The 22,242-nt window shown below is 33.0% G+C and overlaps 1 protein-coding gene and 1 pseudogene across 2 annotated transcripts; one reads left to right on the top strand and one right to left on the bottom strand.

Annotated features, from left to right (window-relative positions):
* Positions 1-639: 639 nt before the first annotated feature.
* Positions 640-14,398, bottom strand: LOC148620375 (uncharacterized). 2 transcript variants are annotated; one of them, XM_088581207.1, is made up of 8 exons: positions 14,293-14,398; positions 13,630-13,896; positions 12,323-12,415; positions 10,017-10,688; positions 3,963-4,244; positions 2,828-2,887; positions 1,969-2,044; positions 640-1,514 (listed from the first exon to the last, which is right to left on the bottom strand). In XM_088581207.1, exons 1-8 carry the CDS (start codon positions 14,372-14,374, stop codon positions 1,055-1,057), a joined length of 1,992 nt encoding a protein of 663 aa, XP_088437333.1. In that variant the 5' UTR covers positions 14,375-14,398; the 3' UTR covers positions 640-1,054. The 2 variants fall into 2 exon arrangements, with proteins under 2 accessions (XP_088437333.1, XP_088437334.1); XM_088581208.1 differs by having other exon boundaries at positions 2,828-2,875.
* On the top strand, positions 4,874-6,522 carry LOC148620376 (uncharacterized; annotated as a pseudogene).
* Positions 14,399-22,242: the final 7,844 nt, after the last annotated feature.

The following is a 22,242-nucleotide window of genomic DNA, read 5'->3' as shown; positions in this document are numbered from 1 at the left end:
ACTGTGATCTGTCATAGACTTTTATAGAGCCTTTCAAGCTGAAAATGCAGTGTAAAATCTAACGGTTAGTTATATGCTTCCATATATAGCTACTTGAAGTCTGAATCAAGGCAAAGAGGGAGATACCTCCAACAAAAATACATTCATATCGGTAAAACAAATGATAACCATTAACATGTGTTGTCTAAATGTCGTCATTATATTTGCGGTTTACTTTAAAAAATAGAAGACCAGGCCTTACGATTACAATTGGAGAAAAGGGTTTTATAGAAGTACAATCTGTATAACAAAATGGCAGATCATTTGTTTAATGTAGTCTAATTAAGAAATTTGTCAAATTATTTGTCCAATGTAATCTATTTAGGAAAGTTGGCATATTCTTTTGTTTTTGATTTTTAAAATAAGATTGAATTCTAAAAACTGTGTTGACTTCGATTAAATCAAATTCATATAGCCTTTACAGCATCATCAACTATGCATTTCATTCAAGTTAAGGAGTTAAACATAGCAATAACTTCGTTTGATTTGGTTTAGATATATTTTTATCGCAGATCACTGTCTGATCTAGGTTTATAGCCTCAAGTTGGTTATTGGTAACAACCAAACTTGTTAATGGGCAGCCATTTAGACAAACAATAATTAAAGTTATAATGTCTTATTAAGCTTTATGCTTTTTATAACGTATCTATCATACAACCATTAGTTCTTTACATTCAAACGTTAATATGCTGTTGTCATGTGATTTTGATAGCAATTTGACTACTGACATTTATTCGAGTGTACCACTTTTCGTGGTTAAGAGAAACATCGTAACTTTTTTTTTCATTGTGTTGATTCGAAAATTCCATGAAACAAATCATGAAAAATATTCATTTCAATGGACACTTAACTTCAGGTTTTGCCAAAAGCCCCGAAAAACAACGAAAATTTACACCCAACCAACAATTAATTTCTCAAAATATTGTTTAATGATTAAAAAGTGGAAGCAGTTAGACATGTTTATCTGTTTTCCATTCATGCAAATGTTTAATAATCACTTATAATTGTGGTTGAATTAAGACTCAGTTATATCATAATCATCCTCGGTTCCAAACGTATGGTCATATGTAAAGTCTACTTCACCTAGTTGTGTCCCTTGAAGTGCAGAATCGTACATGCAATTAACGCTATGGTCATAGACAACTTCTTTAATCCTAAGTCGGCTGCTTCCGGCAATATTATATTGACCATCTTCCGACTCTGCATAGTGATCATCAATGTTCATGTATTGAATGCTTGAACCACTACATGCTTCGAATAGGGAGTTACAGGCAAAGTTTTGTTCATTTGAAGTGTTAATTGTCGACTGATCATGGCTTACATATGCGTTTGATGCATTGTTTGAATTCGTATGATTTTGATGAGCTACTATGTTGTTAATTGAGTTCAGAGCTATTTCATGGTGATCTGAGAACAATGAAGCGCCATCATTTCCTGTTGTTTGACGTTGAGGATTTTTCTGTTGTTTGCAATGTCTAAAATATAGATAAATTGAACATCGATAATTTACTGTAAAGTTGTAATAATTTATCAACTGCTGTTATTAATTGACGACAATCCTTTAAAACAGCAACAAATACAAAAATGTATATACCATTTAAACATATGTTTTACATACACATGTAACTAATCTTTCAAAAACATCCAGTTGCGTTTAAAACACGTGAGGTATATAGATTTACCTTCAGTTTCGAGTGGACCAGAAGCTCTGTGTTAAAAAAATGTTTATTTTAAGTATCTCTACTGTAGAAATCGTTTGATCCACTCGATCAGGTGCAAGGTCAGGACCTTAAATTAGACCAATATAATAAATCATCTGCACAAGACATTTTTTTTAATTCCCCTGGGAATTTAATTATTTTTAATCATCTGGTCGAGCAGAATGGAGATTTGTCAAAAAATGGAGAAATTTATTTTTTATGTATTTACCTGTATATTATGAAAATTACAACGCATATCAAACTTAGTAATGACAGCGCACCGATGCTAGCTCCAAGAGTGGTACCTGCAAAAACAAATTGAGGTTACATACATTAGGAAACAATTGAAAAAGCAAAGTTTTAAAATTGTAATTACTTTCCAATCTATTTGATAGAGATTAAAACGCTAGACATGGAGAGAACTTATGTAATAATAAACAACCATATATTTAAGTAGTTGAAATATGTTAAATGTTTAGAAGAGTGAAGAAATTAAATCATAATCGTCTCTAAAGAGTGACACTTGTAAAATATCTAAACTCTAACAAATCGGTTTCTGGAACAGGGCTATGTTGCTACAAGATTGAAGTCATCACTACTGAAGTTTTATGGTCGTCATCATGAACTCGTGGATCGTTATGGTGTATCCATCAGCACCATGAAAACTGATTTATTCAACGGGTCATAGTTTTCCTTTCCTCGTTTGTCTACCCCGGACTTGACTTTTTATGAGCAACTCGGCGGGTGTTTCTAGAAAAGCAGAGGACGCTTACCCTACCGGTGCACCTGGTCCATGCTGCCAGTTTTGAGTGGAGTACGAGTTGCTCATTTACTTTTGTTACTTTGTATGTATGATTTTAGTTACTTTATGTTCTTTGTTGTGTATGTCTGTTTTCCATGTCTGGTCTTTGTCCCTGGATTACATTCTTTTGATTACCGCTATAACCTTGGTTCCCTTGATTACTCCTTAAGACGAAATAAAGCGAGTTCGCAACTTAACATTGGGGTGTGGCAATAAGGCTTTTTTTCTAACTCCTTAAAACTATTTTCAAAAACTCCAAGCTAATGATAAAACATTTAAGACTCACTTGTATTTCCTGTTTCATTAATGTCATCCATTTTTTCGACTTGTTTGACTGTTGTGATATCTAAAGTAAAACAGATGTACTAGTGTTTTACATTATGATATATATTTAGATCTATACTTGTCGAAGAGGAGTTCTCGTTAGCAAAGTATTCTTTTACCAACAACTAAGCCAATATGAAAATATGAAACGTAACAATACCATACAATAAAGTACCCTTTGTTATTGTACAAGTCACAGCGGAACCATATATTCTCAAGCCGATTTCGTAATAATATATGTTATTATTTTTTCTTTCATTTTAATGTTTGAGTTTGAAAATGGACTTGCTTGTTGTTTTTCTTAGTACCAGTCCATATAAAATTCAGGCCTTTGCTACATGTCTACAAAAAAAAAACACCGAATTAACAATGTTTATTTGATCTTCAGATGCTATATAATATATGCTACAAAAGTCTTTTCTTCATTCAAATGTGTACTTTTCAGAAAACCATTCATTAGTCTTACTCTAACATCAACTATATCAAAGCATATCAAGAACGAAAACTCTTGCAAAACACTAGTTTATGCACAACAATCTTTACAAATTTTATCTCAAAAGCACAACATCAAAATGAAAAACTAAGACGGGTTATTATGTGGTCTGCAACTCATTCTGAAGAGGAAATAAAAATGCATTTGTTGGGTTTGTGACATGCATGAATCACATTCTGTCTGATGTTTAGAACGACTGCTAGTAATTGATAAACAATATCGATTAATAATTATTTTTAAATTAGCAAACGAATTACTTTTCATTCGTCATAAAATTAAAGTTTTGAAAAACTAATGAGACTATCTCTGAAAGAAATCGGGCTTGTTTTGAAGAAAAGACCAGAAGCCACAACGTTACCTTCAATTTCACACAAACAAATATAGTAATGACGTGTTTTGAATGATAACTGAAACCACACGGACAGGCCATCCGTGCAAAACTTATTCGTCCGGCAATTGAAATTGTACATGCTAAGAAGCTAATGAATCAAGATATAATCGATTTAAGTGTTTCGGATATACTACCTACACATACAATGTGTAATAAGTGTATACTAAATTGACTCAAGGAAGCCGTAAAATTCTACTTAAACTTTACATTTACCTTTACATTCATACTCTATAATCAAATTGTGTAGGGCAAAACATGACGGATTCTGCTCGACCATTCTTCGTGCATCACAGTGTATACCACTTCCGAAATCTTTGCAAATTTTGTCTTTTCCTTTGGCAAAGTACTCCTTGCACTTATCTTTGATAGGATCAAAATGAACGCTTATGTTTTTATGATGAATATAATGACTAGAACATCCATCTAGTACTATTTCCTCATCCACACTATAGCAACTCTTTTTCTGCTGAATAAAACCATTCGGTGGGTGGTTCTCTGGAATCAATCAAATTGTAAATTAAGTATATTTGTTCACTGGACTTCAGTACAAGTATGGATGAATCAACACGAATGTCAGTTTTGAATATTTAAAAGCATGTAAAGTACATGTTGAATTGAACGGAATCGTCAACTGGTTCTAGTCTTAATGAGCTTATTTTCAACTTTCGATTTGGTGGTTGTATTAAAAAGGTGAACGATTGAATGAGAAATTGAAGATAGAAATATTGCGGTCAAAGGTTGAATGCTATCGAATTCTGTACAGTTTTTCTAGTCTAAGTAGTTGTGTTACATTCATTTGTCCATGTATATAAAAACTGGTGATAACTATATTTCAATTTACACTTTATAGAAATATATTTGAAATTTACTAGTGAAACAAATTATGTGGGCAATGTAGGGATTATTGTTCTGGGCCGGTTGCCCAACTTGTCGTTACTTTAAGGTGAACGTTAAAATGATAACGTTACTTAACGTGTGCGTTAAATGCTGTTGTTCAACACTATTTAACGATAACATTACCTAACGATAACGTTAGTAACAATTAAGTTTGCGTCAAATTTTATTTATAGTTTGTAGGCTATTTTTCCCCTAGCATTTTTTTTTAACTTCCTATGCAATCTAACATGGCTGCCACAAATTCTGTATCTGAAAAAAAAGAGCGAAATGGAAAAACTAATTTAACGCAGAAATTTCCATAATGCAAGATGTGGTTGAAAGAAACTACTCTATCCTCGATGAAAAATTTGGGGATGGAGTAACCAGCTCAAAAAATGCTATCTGGGCAAGGATTGCCATACTTGTCAGTGTTTTAAGGGTGGCTGTCCGAACCCCTTAGAAATGCAAAGACAGGTGGACCAACACAAAAAGGGAATCAACAAAGGTCTTTCCAGAGATCAGAAGAGACCAGGCCCAAACTGGCGATGGAAAACCATCTGCCAAGTTGACCCAGTCAATAGAAAGGGCCATTGATCTTTGCAATGACTCCAGTGCCTTCAAAGGTTTATCTGGTTTTGAAAGTACAATTGGTGAGTTAAATTCTTTTTTTTTTCATTTAGTTTAAAACTAAACTATCTCAATGGTTTGTATGTTTCATACATATTTTATTATGAAACCTTTGCCGGTCGTCTGCTACGTCTTTACTTGAACGTCCTAAATATTGAACTACGTGATTCCACATGCAACTTATTGTTATCCGTTGAAATTGAGGTATTTGTTATGTCATGAGACTACGTCATCACTGTTTAAAGGTTGTATCACTCAAATTTCTATTTTTGTTATTCTTGGCGCGTCACTAATCCATCTTCCAAGGGGAGTAAATATGTTTGTCGTGACCAATATCGAACCAAGTACAGTTCATCATTTGCCGAATACACTTTAAAATTGTTATATGTTTACATTACAGCTATTATGAAAATTAAGAAAAGAGCTTATAAGAGAATAAAATGTTTTCAAATTATAGATCAAATAATAAGTAAATAAAAATATAACATGACAATGATTATAAATGAGAAACTTTGTCTAAAAAATGTTTGAAGAATGACATATACTGAAAAATGTACTTCAAAATTTCAGTCTTACACCATGGAACAGATGATGCTTCTCCTTAAGGATTTTTTACTCCACCCTCATACCCCAAGACCAGCATTGTTGCCTCCTCTTCCAATTGTGGTATTAACCTCCAAGCTGCAGCTACATGTAACATACAACTTGCACAATCAACTGCAGTTCAAAACATCCCAGTTAGCTCTGCTTCATCCTCAAGGACAGGCACATCCTATGTTCAGAGCAAAGAAGTGCCAACGAAGAAGAAGAGGGCTACTGCGCAAGATGTGTATAATATACAAGTATGATGTTTGTCTATATGTACCGGTATTATTTGTATTTGAATTGTGTATTGGTATTAATTAAGCGTCAAAAGTATAAAGCTAGCTATCGGCTGAATGTTATTAGTCTTTGTTTATAATTCAAAGTACTTTTGTTACATTTCTGAAATTAATATCACTTATCATATCTTAGTGAGAACCTTAAAGTATTTTACTATCGAAAAAAGTCACCTAAATAATGCTCGATCTTTGTGTATACATGCCTTTAGCAAACACTCTTATATTTTCTATATATATAGATGAGATACTTTAGGACGGGTATGAGAAAGTAGGATAAAGAGATGAAGAAGTTGGACCTTCAAATGAAACTCCTTGAAAAACTGACCACTGACAATCTCGACATTAACAACCAACTGACCCTGTCACAAACGTTTGCTTCAATGTTTTAAATTATGAAATATAATCATTTATTACAGAGTTTATTACAGAGAATAGCTGTTTTATTTTCTTGTTTACTAGTGGTGTTTATTGTTTCTTGTTCATTTCTTATAAAAAAACATCTCCATCATTCATACAGTACGTTTTCACAAGAAATCATAATGTCCTTTTTATGCCCCAACAATTAGAAGTAAGAGGCTTTTTGTTTACACTCTTCCGTCCATTCGTATACCACTTCACACAACAACTTAAAAAGGCTTGCACAGAATATGAAGGTTTAAGAAGGTGTATATATCTAAAGTGAAAGTGCTCCCTTTCAAATTTTTGAAAAATTCCATTTTTGTTTATCTAAAAGCTCTTGTAGCGATCAAGAATTCTCGGTGATCGTAATCATCATGGTAAAACTAATACTATTTTTTTGTAAATAAACCTTCCAAACCATAAAAAATGTTTTCATGCATATGCATATTTTATGGAGAATTATTAGATAATGTACAAAGCAGCTCAGTATTAAATTGTTCATATAATGCATTGCCCAAGTATCAATGGACAATTCTTTCATGTATGAAAGTGGGCGTCATCCGTGCTTCCCCAAGACAAAAATTAAGATGCTTCATGATGTAGCCATTCTTTGAGTGTTTTGGCTAAACCGTCATGTGAAGTCTTGCATGGGACAATGTGTATATTGTAAATTTAATAGAACATATTTGAGCTCAAATAAATAATAATAATAATAATAATAAAAAAATTAAAATGAATAAAACAAATTTATTGAAAAAATACACTGGCGATGTGATCCCTGATACTTCTTCCGTCTTGACGACCATGAAAGGTTGGTACATCAACTGGTTGATTCATTACTACAATATCATCATGTACCAAAGCCTCTCTTCTAACAACATCTAACAAAAACTATATTGTACAATATTGCACATGCCTGAATAATCCAGCATACCTTTTCTGGTTTCATTCTTATCTGAAAAATGTCATCTTTATTTAAAACATGAAAAATGCACGGACTTAATAACCAACCAAACACAAATTCAAAATCATTTATTTGACCTCCTCTCTTTTCATTTGCGACTAAGAAAACATTTTTTAAGATTACTCCCTTGTTGAAAGAGCTTTTGAAATTTCGGTGTGCATTGAATCACAAAAGAAAACCAAGATGGGCAAATGGGCATTTCTGTATTCTGTTTCTTTGTAGAGCGGGCCTTGGATTTGAAAATTCAATGTTTTCAACAGTAATAGAAAATCTTCGGTACATGTTTTGTAATGAGAGTAGGCATGAAGAATATAGACAGCCAATATCAATTCTGAAATGGGGGGGGGAGGCTATATGTTTTGAAACTAAATATTCTAACCTATTCTGACATGCTCGGTCCAGATTCTTCATGCAGTGAAATCATCGGTAATGAAAAATCTTGTCCCGATGTGGTTAAACATAAATTAAAAATTCTGACCTTAAAACATTTGCCAGCCCCTCTCTCAGAATCAATTGGCCGTCCCCTTATTGTGTTCTTTAATACAGAAAATGTATCACATAGTTAAATTAGTCCGGCTGTAACTGAACTCGTGGTAAAGTACACTTTGAATAATCTTCTTTTCCACACCCCGAATGTTCTTTCTACCAAAAACCGAGTGGTGACATGACTCCTGTTGAAGTTCTGCTGGTGTCGTACAACTGGATTGCTGTACGGTGTCATTAGGAAAGGGCGACATGCATACCCACTATCCCCTAAATCCACACCATCAGCAAGCCCTCGATGGTTCACTTCAAGGTGTCTGCATAAGTTGGAGGAATTGAATATGAAAGAATCACCCAGGCCAGTTGGCAATAATATTTGTAAACTTGCCTGAAAAATAATATTATGATAACTAATTTTGTATTCAAAATGTATCAGCTTTTCATGAATTTAAATGTGTAAGAAAATAAATAGATTCATCATTTTGTGCTTAGATACCAGCCATTTTTATACCGAGGAAAGGGGGAGTGGTGGTGGTATTTATTTCGAAAGAGAAATATTCTAAAACCAGCTTTCATCTGTATAAAATTTACTAGTACAAACTTCTTCTTTGTATAGTTTCCTATGGATAGGAACACCCCTTATATTATATAGTATTTGGATGTAAGTTTGTTCGTTTTTGTACAGCAAACTATACAATTTGGTTACGTTTTTTCTTGTTTGTTAGTTTTCAAAATATATACAGATTTTGTATTTTTTCATGTTTGTGTATCAACCAAGTCTTTCAAAGGCCATAATTTCCAATGACGATCTAACCTTATGAACTTGAAGGGAAGATGATAACAGTAAACACCATAATTTTCATAAATGCAGTAAAAAGATGATGCAATATGGTAAACAAAATACCTTCATGGTCGCAAACAGCTTGCACATTGATACTCGAATACCCTTTCCTGTTTTATAAAAAAAACTACTTCATCTTCACTTGGCCTCTGAATTCTCACGTGTGTCCCATCAATACATCCTATACAATTTGGAAACTGACCAATAACATAAAGACCACATTTGATACTGTTCTTAGTAGCTACACTTGTTGGTCATTTGATGTAATCATCTTTCTTTACAAGTAGTGCATTTATCACATCATCAATAACTCTGGACACTGTGCCTTTATTGAATCCCATGGTATCTCCAATTACTTCAAGGAAAGACCCTGAGGCATAATACCTTAAAACAATACAAACTTGCTGCTCCATTGTGATGGCTGTTGCCGTTTGAGTTGCTCTCCTCAGTGGTATGATTAAAGTTCACATGTATAATCAATAGAGTCCTGGCCAAATCTGTACCTTTTTCTCATTTCTTCATCTGATGTATTAACCAAATGACACCTGTTACCCTATAAATTGGCTCTTTTCTTTGTCTAGGTGGAATCAAGGCAGCCATTTTGTAATTTTTAATCTTTCGTTACAGAATTTAACGAAGGGTACATGCTGCGTTACATTTTTTTTACAATTGAACGAACAGTTAACGAGGCTTTAAAGTTAACGAACAGTTGAACAACAGATTTAACGACATGTTAATTTTAACCATGCGTTAATATATTTTAACGACTGCGTTAGTGATAAGTTGAACAACCGTGAACTGGTAAATATAAAGTAATACATTCGACGATATAATGTAGTGTAAATGATAAACGTATGATTGATTGTTTTTGTCAAAGTATTATTAAAAACATTTTTCTAACAAGCTATGTAATTACTGTCAAAGATTTTTCATTTACAGGGCAAATGTAAACTAGTAAATGATACTCGTAATTGTTCTGATTTGTGCAAAAACAGGGATCTGAGCACGCCCGGTTATTAGTGGGCTTTTTTGCTGAATGTTTTGGTGTTGTCAATTTCATCTGGTCTACGGATTTCTTATCATTTGTCTTTTTGGGGAATTTCTATGCATATTTAAGCCAAAACACACATACAAACTTTATATGAAAGACAAGGAAACGACTATCTTCTTATGGTCAAAGTACATTAAATACTTACCTGTTATCCCTTGGCAGTCTGTGTTGGATATTTTAATATTATCGACGGTAAATTCACTATCCAAATACTTCCCATTTACATCGATAACAATCCAATAATTGCCGACATCCTCTAAAGTACTTGAAAATGTTAGCATTTTACCTCCAAAACTGTTATTTTGTAACGTAAATGTGTCGGCTGCATGACTTTTATTTTTAATGGAAGTATATCTTGTGATTTTGATTGCGTCTTCTTTGTAATTTATCCAGTAATCTAATGAAAGGCACTGTTTGTAATTTATCCAGTAATCTAATGAAAGGCACTGTTTGTAATGTATCCAGTAATCTAATGAAAGGCACTGTTTGTAATTTATCCAGTAATCTAATGAAAGGCACTGTTTGTAATTTATCCAGTAATCTAATGAAAGGCACTGTTTGTAATTTATCCAGTAATCTAATGAAAGGCACTGTTTGTAATTTATCCAGTAATCTAATGAAAGGCACTGTTTGTAATGTATCCAGTAATCTAATGAAAGGCACTGTTTGTAATTTATCCAGTAATCTAATGAAAGGCACTGTTTGTAATTTATCCAGTAATCTAATGAAAGGCACTGTTTGTAATTTTGATGTATCCATTTGTTCATTAAGACCTGACGCTCTCCATGCGCCTTTATATGGAGATAGCGACCAAATCCTGAAATATCATATTAGAAGAAGAATAACTTTTTGTTAAACGATATTAAGTCTCATTTTATAAATCAACTATACCTTTGTACAAAGTTGAACTATAAATTTATACTTAATTGATTAAAACACCGTAAACATATACTGATTGAAGGGAAATATTTGCATTTTTATAGTTGTTGCCGAAGCGTTTATACCTTTATAAGAGTAACCAAGGTTCTAACGGTCATAAAAAAAATGTAATCCAGGAACAAAACCAGACATGGAAAACAGACATGCACAAGAAAAAACATAAAGTAACTAAAATAATACATACAAAGTAGCAAAAGCAAATGAGCACGTCGGACTCCATTAAAAACTAGAAACATGAACCAGGTGCACCGGTAGGGTAAGCGTCCTCTGCTTTTCTAGAAACATCCGACGAGTTGTTCATAAAAAGTCAAGTCCGGGGTAGACGAAAGAGGAAAGGAAAACTATAACCCGTTGAACAAATCAGTTTTCATGGCGCAGATGGATACACCGTTACAATCCTCGAGTTCGTGATGGCGACCATAACAATTCTGTAGTGATGACTTCAATCTTGTAGCAACATAACCCTGTTCAAGTAGCCTAATTATTAGAAGCCTTATGCGACACAACAAGTCTGCGTAGTTTCGACAAGCTCTGGCATAACGTATGAGCTGTGACATGAAAAATCCATACGCAGGTGCTGAAGGGATGTTGCCACAGATGAAAGGAAAGTGGACAATTCTGAATGATAAGTCTTCACGTTTAGCTTCTGTTTATAAGAATTCGTTATCTTCTCTGCATTATGAAAATATTATAAAAAAACTGTGTTTGAATTAGAATAAAAGTGAATGTGTGGGTTCCGTGACATGTACAAATCACCTCCTGGCTGATTTTTTTCTTATAAAAAAAACTGTAATATAATTAGACGCGTATTGTAATTTGATTATCTGTCCTACATGTAAACACCACTAATATTTTGTATATGGCCTTACATGCCGAGTGGCTAATGGCACATGACTTGATGCATGTGATTGTTGTCATAGATGTCACATTGATGCGTGTTCGAGCCAAGCTTCGGAACGATTTAAAATTCCATTGTAAACTTAACCGTTCAAAAATGTTAAAAGTTTTAACAGTTAAGATGTAATTACTTTACATCTGCAAGTGTCACTGACTAAATTAATTTTCTTGTGTGATGTCAAAAGAGTAACATTATTTTTAAAAAATGCCCGGAGGTCACCGGCTTTGAATAAAAAAGTAACCTGTTGTTTTCCTGGCAAAAATAATAATACAACGTTTCTTGTTTCTTTTCAAACTCTGTTGCAGTATAAGAAAAATAACAGTGAACTGACTTGACAAAAACGTTAATATTAAAATTCGGCCTGACTCGGTAAAATTGCGCCTCTTCCGTGTATTGATTTATATATCAAATCACTGCACTGTTTTTTTTATTGATCTCATTAAATGGTCTTATTCCATTTCCTATTGCTATTACTTCATAAAATGATCGATTTGATTAAAGCTTCCAAAAATAGATGAAAATTCAAAACTGTTTTAGTGCTTCATTTATGTAAGAGCCTGATTATTTCATTTTTATGAAATTGAAAGCATTCATTTACTAATGCATTTGCTTACCGGATGAATGCATGACCTTTTCATATACAATCATAGAATCTTTATTCATTAGTTCACAGGATCTGCTTTCAAAATCGCAATACAACGCGTGACCTGAAAAAAAAATATTGCAACCTTAAATAAAACAGAACAGAATTTAAAAGCCAAATTACAAATTTGTCCTTTCGAAAAATGAGAAAAGGAAAGACGCTTAATGTTTCTTAAACTTAGTTCACTTGCGTATATATGGATATTTCTTTTTTCATTTCGAACAGCACAAATGTGCTATCACAACGTTTAAGTAGCGATTAACTAGAATAGAAAATTAGTTTTGATTATCAAAAACCGTTGATGACGTCATATTTTCACAGTTAAATTCTGTCATTGGATAGATAGACAGAAGCTTGTTTCTAATCAGAAAACATGTTACTGTTGATGTAAAATGCTGGAATTTTATTGTCATATTAACTAAATTTAATACTGAAAGAAGCTAAATGAGGCAAACTTCCCATTTAATCGGGAATAAGGCAATGGACTGTGGAATTTCGGGAAATGGGGATAAGAATGGGCATTGGGAATAGAGGATCAGAGTTTAATACGCACATGAATAATTTAACTTCATTTATTAAAGTAAGATATTGTAGAAATTAAGATAATCATAAATAAATGTTATTTTTCACGTATGGGTCGCTGTTAATCGGGAAAGGAAAAAAAATGAAGTTTAATCCATAGAAAAGATGTATTATTGCAATAATGTTACATGTAAAATCGCAATATTTTAGACTTTTAACATATCGCATTGGCTGTTCATTTTCACAAGCCATGGCGAAATGGAACATGTAACTCTTTGACGCTAAGGCTGAAATTGACAGCGTTGGTAGTTGCCACAGATGGTATAATACTGTATCACTTATATGCTAATACGCTTTTTAAGTACGGCAAATATAAGGAATAGGAATTCGCTTGCCTTATGTGAAGGATAAGTTTTATTAAATGTGCAATAAAATATAAAAAAAAAAAACTGAAGATCCGGAATGAAAGATATGACCAAAAGAACTGAAACAATTGCAATTTTGCAAAATGTTCTCCCCAAAAAATCTGGTGCTCCGGATGGAAATGTTTATTGTAATTCAGTTCTGTATTACTGTTCAGAGGAACATGTTTCGCATACATCACGCAATACAAAAAAAATTCTTTGTAGTTGGTTAAATGGAATGTCAAGACAAAATGTTGGAAATGATTGTAATAATCACTCCATTATAAACTAATAACTAAGGACAATGATGCATTAACACTATTATCAAACTAATATGTTAAATTCGACTTACGCTGACACAAATAGTTTAAATTGATGTACCCGAACTTAGAGATGCATTGATCCATGTCATCGAGTGATATTCCACATGTTGTATTTCCGTTACACTTTCCAGTAATGTTTTGTCGGTCATCAACTGATATAATGCACTCGTTTGCACTACAACGAGTCGGCGATTGTAGAATTTCAATGTTTGTGATATTGATAACATCTTTTCCGCTACAAGTCATATTAGCTACATTGCTACCTGGGTAAATCATACTAGTATATGTCTTGTTACCTACAAAACATTTCAAAGATACTATCGTTGTTATGACCACTTGTTTGGTTTCTTGCGAGGCGAGCGAATGAGATGCTTTGTTTTGAGTTACTTTCAGTTTTCTAATATGGACCTTGGTATAACACCCGTCATCGACATTGCCGAAGTTTGTTATTGCAGTCAAATAAATTCAAGTCGGCATTCCACATAGCCGAAGGAATCTGTCACCTTCGGTTAACATTAACTTACAATATTTTTGTTATACTACAGTAAACGAACAAAAACAAATACATTTCTGCAAAGCTTCAGCTCTTAATCAAAGCATACAAATGAATGAGTGAATATATATTTGAATATAGGGATGACATGTTAAGAACTAATTAAATACTGATTATAAAACACGTAACTTTACATTACCTGAAACGCAAACATTAAATGAAAAGTACATCACCACAAAATGAATGGTTAATACGGACATATCAGCCATGATCACATCCATCAAGGAAGTAATTACTTTGATGATTGTTTGGTAAAATGTTTTTGGGTGTGTTTAACTTATTGTGCGCAAATAAAAATATTGATACAAGAAATATCTTATATATAATAACCACATTGGGATCAGGATATTTCATAGATTTGTATTATATTTCATTATGTCATTTTTACTGGGATATTAATAAGGACATACAATAATAGTGGAATCTTATAACATCATAACAAGGTTCACTTCTTTTGTCATGTTGCCTTTGCAGTTACATTCAAATACCAGGGCAGGTTGCCCAGATCTCTGACATCTCACCTAGAGAATGAAAAAAATCAATTATATTGCATTTGAAAAAAAAAACAAACAAAAAACAAAACAAAACAAAACAAAAAAAAACATGATATTAAAACAATCGAAGATGTAATGTCAATTTCTGTTCAATTGAGATATATACTTTCAAAAAACCAACAGGCAGATGATTGTTTAAATGAAATTAAAAACAATACATGGGATAATGTATAAAGTGATGGTCACATTAGCCATTTTTATGTTTTACTATCGTTTTAAGTTTTTTGTATACATCTTTTTGATGAGGCACCAAAAATAAAAACAACAAAATATTCAAATACTTCATGCAAAAATTAAAAAAGTATGGTATTTATGCATTGAAGATACAAAGTGTGCACATAGGGAATCTGTATTTGGTAAACTTAAATCAAATGCGGTAATGGGCAATAGAGAATGGGGAGAATGGGAAGTTTACTCCATATAAACACTGTACACACCTTTATCATTTAGTTTACAACTACATCCATAAAAACATTTCCCGTCAAAATGTTAACAATATAATTTTATCCTTATTAGCATTTGTCTATTCGTGCACTATAATTAGATAATTTCCACACCCTCTGCTGTGTTTATACAATTGTGTCTACTATACATATTTCGTAGACTTCGCAAACAAACATGAATTTCATCCCTACGACAAAATAAAGATCCGATTAAAAGGGCAAAAGCAGTGTTGTTTTTCTTCATTCCATTCAATTTTGATGTGGTATATATCAAGAACAGTGATTACATTTGCAGTTTTTTTGTAATTGGGATTATTTCAATATCGATTTTTTTTGAAAAAAATAAATATTGTTTATCCTATTACAACCCACCAACAAATTAATACCTTATACACAATTTATCTGTAGTTATTGCAAACCAGCATCATTAATGAATCAACAATATTAAACATGATAAACATGTACATGTATTAGATATAAAAGTGAAAGGCCATATATATTTACATTTAAGAATTTTAGACGAAATTGTCACTCGTTCGGTTTATTTTATCAAGTATATATATACATAAAGTTTATTTGTATGTTAGTTTCCTTTTTCCTGTTTCATGAAATATCATCATGACATGAAAGGCATCGTGTATAAACTAGATAAGTGTTTATTTCCCAAAAGATACCATCAATGATCGGATGCTAAGTACATGTATTTCTTTTTTGGCGCCAATTTTTTTCCCAGGGACACATGTCACAGTTAGTTTACTAAACATATTTTCTCTGAACAGTCGATCTAACGCACTTATATTTAAAGCCTTATTATTTCTATGTAGAAGAATAAACATAAACACATATATAAAGAAACATAATTTCTTGAATGACTCATATCAAATACAAATACTGCCAAACAAGAGATACAATTTATGTTTTCTTATATATCAACATTAATATATTAATGTTCATTGTTTATTGTTAAATGGAAAGATATTAAATGATGAAGACATGCGAAGACAGATATATTTTAATGTATCAAATTATCCGTTGAAATTGAGGTATTTGTTATGTCATGAGACTACGTCATCACTGTTGAAAGGTGGTATCACTCTATTGTAAATTTATACCATTATCTGTGTTGTTCAACAAACAAAACATTCTGTTTTTGTTATTTTGGCGCGTCACTAATCCATCTTCCAAGGGGAGTAAATATGTTTGTCGTGACCAATATCGAACCAAGTACAGTTCATCATTTGCCGAATACACTTTAAAATTGTTATATGTTCAACTCCTACCTCAAGCCCAAGACCAGCATTGTTGCCTCCTCTTCCAATTGTGGTATCAACCGTCCCAGCTGCAGCTACATGTAACATACAACAATCAACTGCAGTTCAAAGCATCCCAGTTAGCTCTGCTTCATCCTCAAGGACAGGTACGGGTATTATTTGTATTTAAATTGTGTTTTTGTATTAATTGAGTGTCAAATGCATAAAACTAGCTATTAGCTGAATGTTAACAGTCTTTGCTTATAATTCAAAGTATTTTTGTTACATTTCTGGAATTAATATCACTTAATTAATATTTTACCATTGAAAAACGTCACCTGAATAATGCTCGATCTTGTGTATACATGCCTTTAGCAAACACTCTTATATTTTCTATATATATAGATGACATACTTTAGGAAGGCTATGAGAGAGGAGGATAAAGAGATGAAGAAGTTGGACCTTCAAATAAACTTCTTGAAAAACTGACCACTGACAATCTTGACATTAACAACCAACTGATCCTGTCACAAACGTTTGCTTCAATGTTTTAAATTATGAAATACAATCATTTATTACAGAGTTTATTACAGAGAATATCTGTTTTATTTTCTTATATACTAGTAGTGTTTATTGTTTCGTGTTCATTTCTTATAAAAACATTTCCATCATTCATACAGGACGTTTTCTCAAGATATTATAATGTCCTTTTTATGCCCCAACATTTAGAAGTAAGAGGCTATTTGTTTACATTCTTCCCTCCATTCGTACACAACTTTTCACACAATAAATTTAACAGGCTTGCACAGAATATGAAGGTTTAAGAAGGTGTATATATCTAAAGTGGAAAGTTCCCTTTCAAATTTTAGAAAAATTCCATTTTTTTATCTAAAAGCACTTGTAGCGATCAAGAATTCTCGGTGATCGTAATCATCATGGTAAAACTAATACTATTGTTTTGTAAATAAACCTTCCAAACCATAAAAAAATGTTTTCATCTGTATGTGTTCGTTTTCATGCATATTTTATGGAGAATTATTAGATAATGTACAAAGCAGCTCAGTGTTAAATTGTTTATGTAATGCATTACCAAAGTGTTAATGGACAATTCTTTTATGTATGAAGGTGGGCGTCATCCGTGCCTCCCCAAGACAAAAATTAAGACCTTCTTAGTGTCGCCATTCCTTGAGTGTTTTGGCTAAATCGTCATGTGGAGTGCTGCATGGGGCATCACTTTGTATAGTTATTCTTTTTTTCCGTAACATCCAAATCATATAATTACATGCTTACTTATAAGTTGATCTTATGTCAAATAATATTTATTAGTGTACATGTATTTCTCTTGAAAAATGTAATAGAACATATTTGAGCTAAAATAAAAAAAAATATGAATAAAAAAAAATTACTGAAAAAATATACTGGTGATGTGATCCCTGTTACTTATTCCGTCTTGACGACCATGAAAGGCTGGTACATCAACTGGTTGATTCAATATCATCATGTACCAAAGGCTCTTTTCTAACAACATCTTCTGACAATAGCTGTATTGTGCAATATTGCACAACCCTCAATAATCCTGCATACGTTTTCTGGTTTAATTCTTATCTGAAAAATGTCATCTTTATTTAAAACATAAAAAAATGCACGGACTTAATAACCAACCATACAAAAATTCAAAACCATTTATTTGACCTCCTCTCTTTTCATTTGCGACTAAGAAAACATTTTTTTAAGATTATTCCCTTGTTGAAAGAGCTAATGAAATTTCGGTGTGCATTGAATCGCAAAAGAAAACCAAGATTGTCAAATGGGCATTTTTGTATCCTGTTTCTTTGTAGAGGGGGCCTTGGATTTGAAAATTCAATTTTTTCAACAGTAATAGAAAATCTTCTAATACACAAGTTGTTTGTAGTCATTGCGAACCAGTATAATTAATGACTCAATAACATTAAACATGATGTACATGTATTAGTGTGAAAAGCAATATAGATGTACAGAGTTGTAGACCAAATTATCAATCATTTGGTTTAATTTATCAATTATACATACAAGTTAATTGATATGTTAGTTTCCCTTTTCCTGTTTAATGAAATATCATCATGACATGAATGGCATCGTGTATAAACTAGAAAAGTATTTACTTCCCAAAGTATACATTCAATGGTAGGATGCTAAGTACACAAACGTTTTCCCTGGGGACATATGTCACTGTTAATTTACCAATCATGCTTTCTCCGACCAGTCGATTTAACGCACTTTTATTTAAATTCTCATTATTTCTATGAGGGAGAATAAACATAAGCACATATAAAAGGAAACAATTGTCAAATTCAAATACTGCCTCGCGTTTTATCCCAATTTATCCATATAGTTTTATGTCAAGACAAAACACTGTTATTGTTAACATCAACCTGAAGCATATACAGCATTAACACAAAAGCCACGCCCTAAATTGTATAAGCGGAAAAGATAGTATGTATAGTATCAACCTTTAATCAGTAAGACTGTATAGCAACATTTGTATTTCATTCCTAAAGTAATTGCGCACATCACTTAATAAAAAAACACATCAAATGGTTCTGAAATAAACAAATAATCAAGGTAACCAAGGTTATAGTGGTAATAAAAAAATGTAATCCAGGGACAAAGACCAGACAAGGAAAACAGACATAGACAACAAAGAACATAAAGTAACTTAAATCATACATACAAAGTAACAAAAGGAATGAGCCAGTCGGACTCCACTGAAAACTGGGAGCCTGGACCAGTTGCACCTGTAGGGTAAGCGTCCTCTGCTTTTCTAGAAACACCCGCCGAGTTGCTCATAAAAAATCAAGTCAGAGGTAGACGAAATAGGAATGGAAAACTATGAAACGTTGAACGAATCAGTTTTAATGGCGTAGATGGATACACTGTAACCACCCACGAGTTCATGACGACGACCATAAAACTTTAAATAGTGATAACTAATCTTGTAGCAACACAACCCTGTTCCAGGAGCCTACTTGTTAGAATTCTGGCAAGATACAAAAAGTCTGCTTAGTTTCGATAAGTTCTGGCATAACGTATAAATTGTGATATGAACACTCCATACACAGGTGCTGAAGGGATGTTGCCACAGTTGAAAAATACTCAGTTCCCTGTAAAACAATGAGTAATGATTGTTTTTTTTTTGTAAAATTATCTTTGTGCTGATGTAACCTCTAATTTACCGATTGTGACAATAGCATGGAAATGCTCTTTAATCACCACTGATATAGTCACGCTGCAATTGAAGAGGGAGGTTTATCGCCTTGTAAAACCTATATTTAACCCACCATTTCGTCTGATGTGCCTGTACCAAGTCAGGACAATTGCGGTGCCAGCTGCTCCGGTGGTGTAAATCTGTTTTGCCAGAATTATTTTGGACTTGACTTAATTATGAATCGAAATATTGTTCGGTAATTTTGTTGTTATTAAGGGTTTTTTACAGGATCTACATTGAATTATACCACTACCGGAGTAACAAGTGGCATGATACGACTGAAGATTTTCTTTGATAGCTGGGAGTATGAAAGTTTAAAGTTTTGAAAAGGGTTTGGTCATACGTTGTGCATACCAGCTATGGAGCGTTGCTTGAATGGATTCCACAGTTATGGAATCCAGTAGAGCTCGACAGATTAACGAAAATGTCGGAAAGCATGTTGAGTTCAGCGAAACAAACGAATTTGTCATAGGAGATAGCCTTTGCCTTCACAATATCATCTACAAAACAACAAGATAATCACTAAACGGCAGAACAATGAAAAAATATGACCACATCATGATAAATCAAAGCTGGAGTAGTACATTACCGGATGTCCGTTATACATAATATAAGCAAAAGTAAAAGAGTAAAAGTAAAGAGTACATGTCTGACACTACATGGCAGAATATTCAAGAAAGGCATTATATGAAAAGAAAAGTTATTTGTGCAAACAAAGAGTACAAAAAATGATGCACAAGTTTAACACCGGGCAGATGATAAGGAAGTAATAAAATAATGCAGGAATGACAAAAGAGACTATATTTACCAACTTACTTTTGAACTAGAAAGGAATGCATACATGGGAGGTATATTGTATAAAGACACTTTACAACATCACAAAAATCTTAAATAGATGCAAAGCATGCAAGTCTAAACCAGTCAAAGACAGAAAAGAATTGAAAGGCACTTACCAAGCTAAATGAACAGATGAAAAGATGAAAAGATGGAATAGGTACATCATATTGTCTTGAATAAACCATAACAGACCAGCCGATGCCCTTACAAAAATTGGTAGATCTTAACATAAAGGTGGAAAGTATAAAGAAATATAAGATCAAGAGTCATCTTAAAGTCACTTACATAATGAAGAGGCTAAAAGAATACCTACAGAACGGAATAAAGAGCTACTTGTCATACTGCCTAAAAAGGAGCATACTTCGTCTGCTAGTAGTTAGTAAGAACCTGTGTAGATACTGAACAGGAAAAGTTCTACGTGATGAGCAATCATGTACTCTACGTAAGTTTTATAGACTTTGAAAAACAGTCTTTGGCAGTTTCAACAGAGGTGGCAAATTCTAAGACATTGTGTAACACCATCTCAGATATTATCAAGAACCTGTACGAAGATTTATCTGTTCAACAGAAGACGAAACACTTCTCACTGACCCTATTCAGGTAAAAACTGCAGTAAGTCCAATGACGCTTACTCGTATTAGTGAATACCCAGAACACATTTGACCAGTCAAGCGGAAAATGGCTAGAAAACCTAGGTTTTGTTAATGACCTTGCCCTACTATCCCACTAGGTAAAAGTCATCATAGTGAAGTCTAACAGACTGAATGAAAGCCGAAAAAAGGTATGAATTTTTAACTAGAAAAAGGTGATAAGTTGCAATTGAAAGGGGATGAAATGAAGAACATGAACAATTCATATACCAAGGACGTGTTAAAAGTAAGAAAAGCGGCACTGACGAAGACATAAATACCAGAAAAAGCAAAGCCCATGAATCCTTCGCAATGCTTCAACCAGTATGGAGATACAATGTCCTAAGTGAGAACTCCAAAATAAGAATATTTAGTACTAATATTAAATCAATGGTCTTCTACATTTTTGAAACATGGATATTAACAGCAGGACTTCAACAAAAAATCGAAGTATTTACCAACAAATGCCGAAGACATATATGTAAAGTTTGGTGTCAAATAAAGACACAAAACGAGCAGATACTGGAGTATACTTAGCAGAAACAACAAAAAAAAAAACAAAAAAAAAAACAAATATGGCATTGGATAAGTCATATATGTAAAAAATATAATAACCAGAAAAGCATATGATTAAAATCAACAATGACACAGAAAACAAAGGCGACCATTGCGCGGGTTGAGGCGTTTAGGTGGAAGGGCTTGAATATATTGGAAAGACCTGGAGTGAGACATAAAGAACAGTACTAAAACAGAGTGACACTGAGAACGATTGTATCTCCACAAGGAACGCCACATGGACAGAAGGTCACAATCACCGTTTTAGGTTACAGACCACCAATTCAACCAATGAGCATTTAGAACGTACGCAAAAATAGTCCTACGCAGAAATTACCCCTGTTCCTCATAGTGCTGTGAAAAAAGTTCTCATCTCATTTAAAAAATTTAAACAGATTCCGAAAGGAAAAGCATTTCTGTACATTTTATAGGTGCATTTTCTTCTTGTGATGTGAAGCCTAATCTCCATAATGATTTCTAAATATACCCCTATCTTGTGAAAAAACTGAGATTTCCCATGCTATTTATAGACACTTCACTTCCGGTGACCAGTACTGCACTGCAAGTCTGCTAACCC

The sequence above is a fragment of the Perna viridis genome, chromosome 4, assembly GCF_037379345.1.
Source record: "Perna viridis isolate PV_CMFRI_1.1 ecotype Kerala chromosome 4, ASM3737934v1, whole genome shotgun sequence".
In the NCBI taxonomy this organism is placed as follows: domain Eukaryota; kingdom Metazoa; phylum Mollusca; class Bivalvia; order Mytilida; family Mytilidae; genus Perna; species Perna viridis.
The sequence above is the reverse complement of the archived record's forward strand: the minus strand, read 5'-3'. Positions and strand labels throughout refer to the sequence as shown.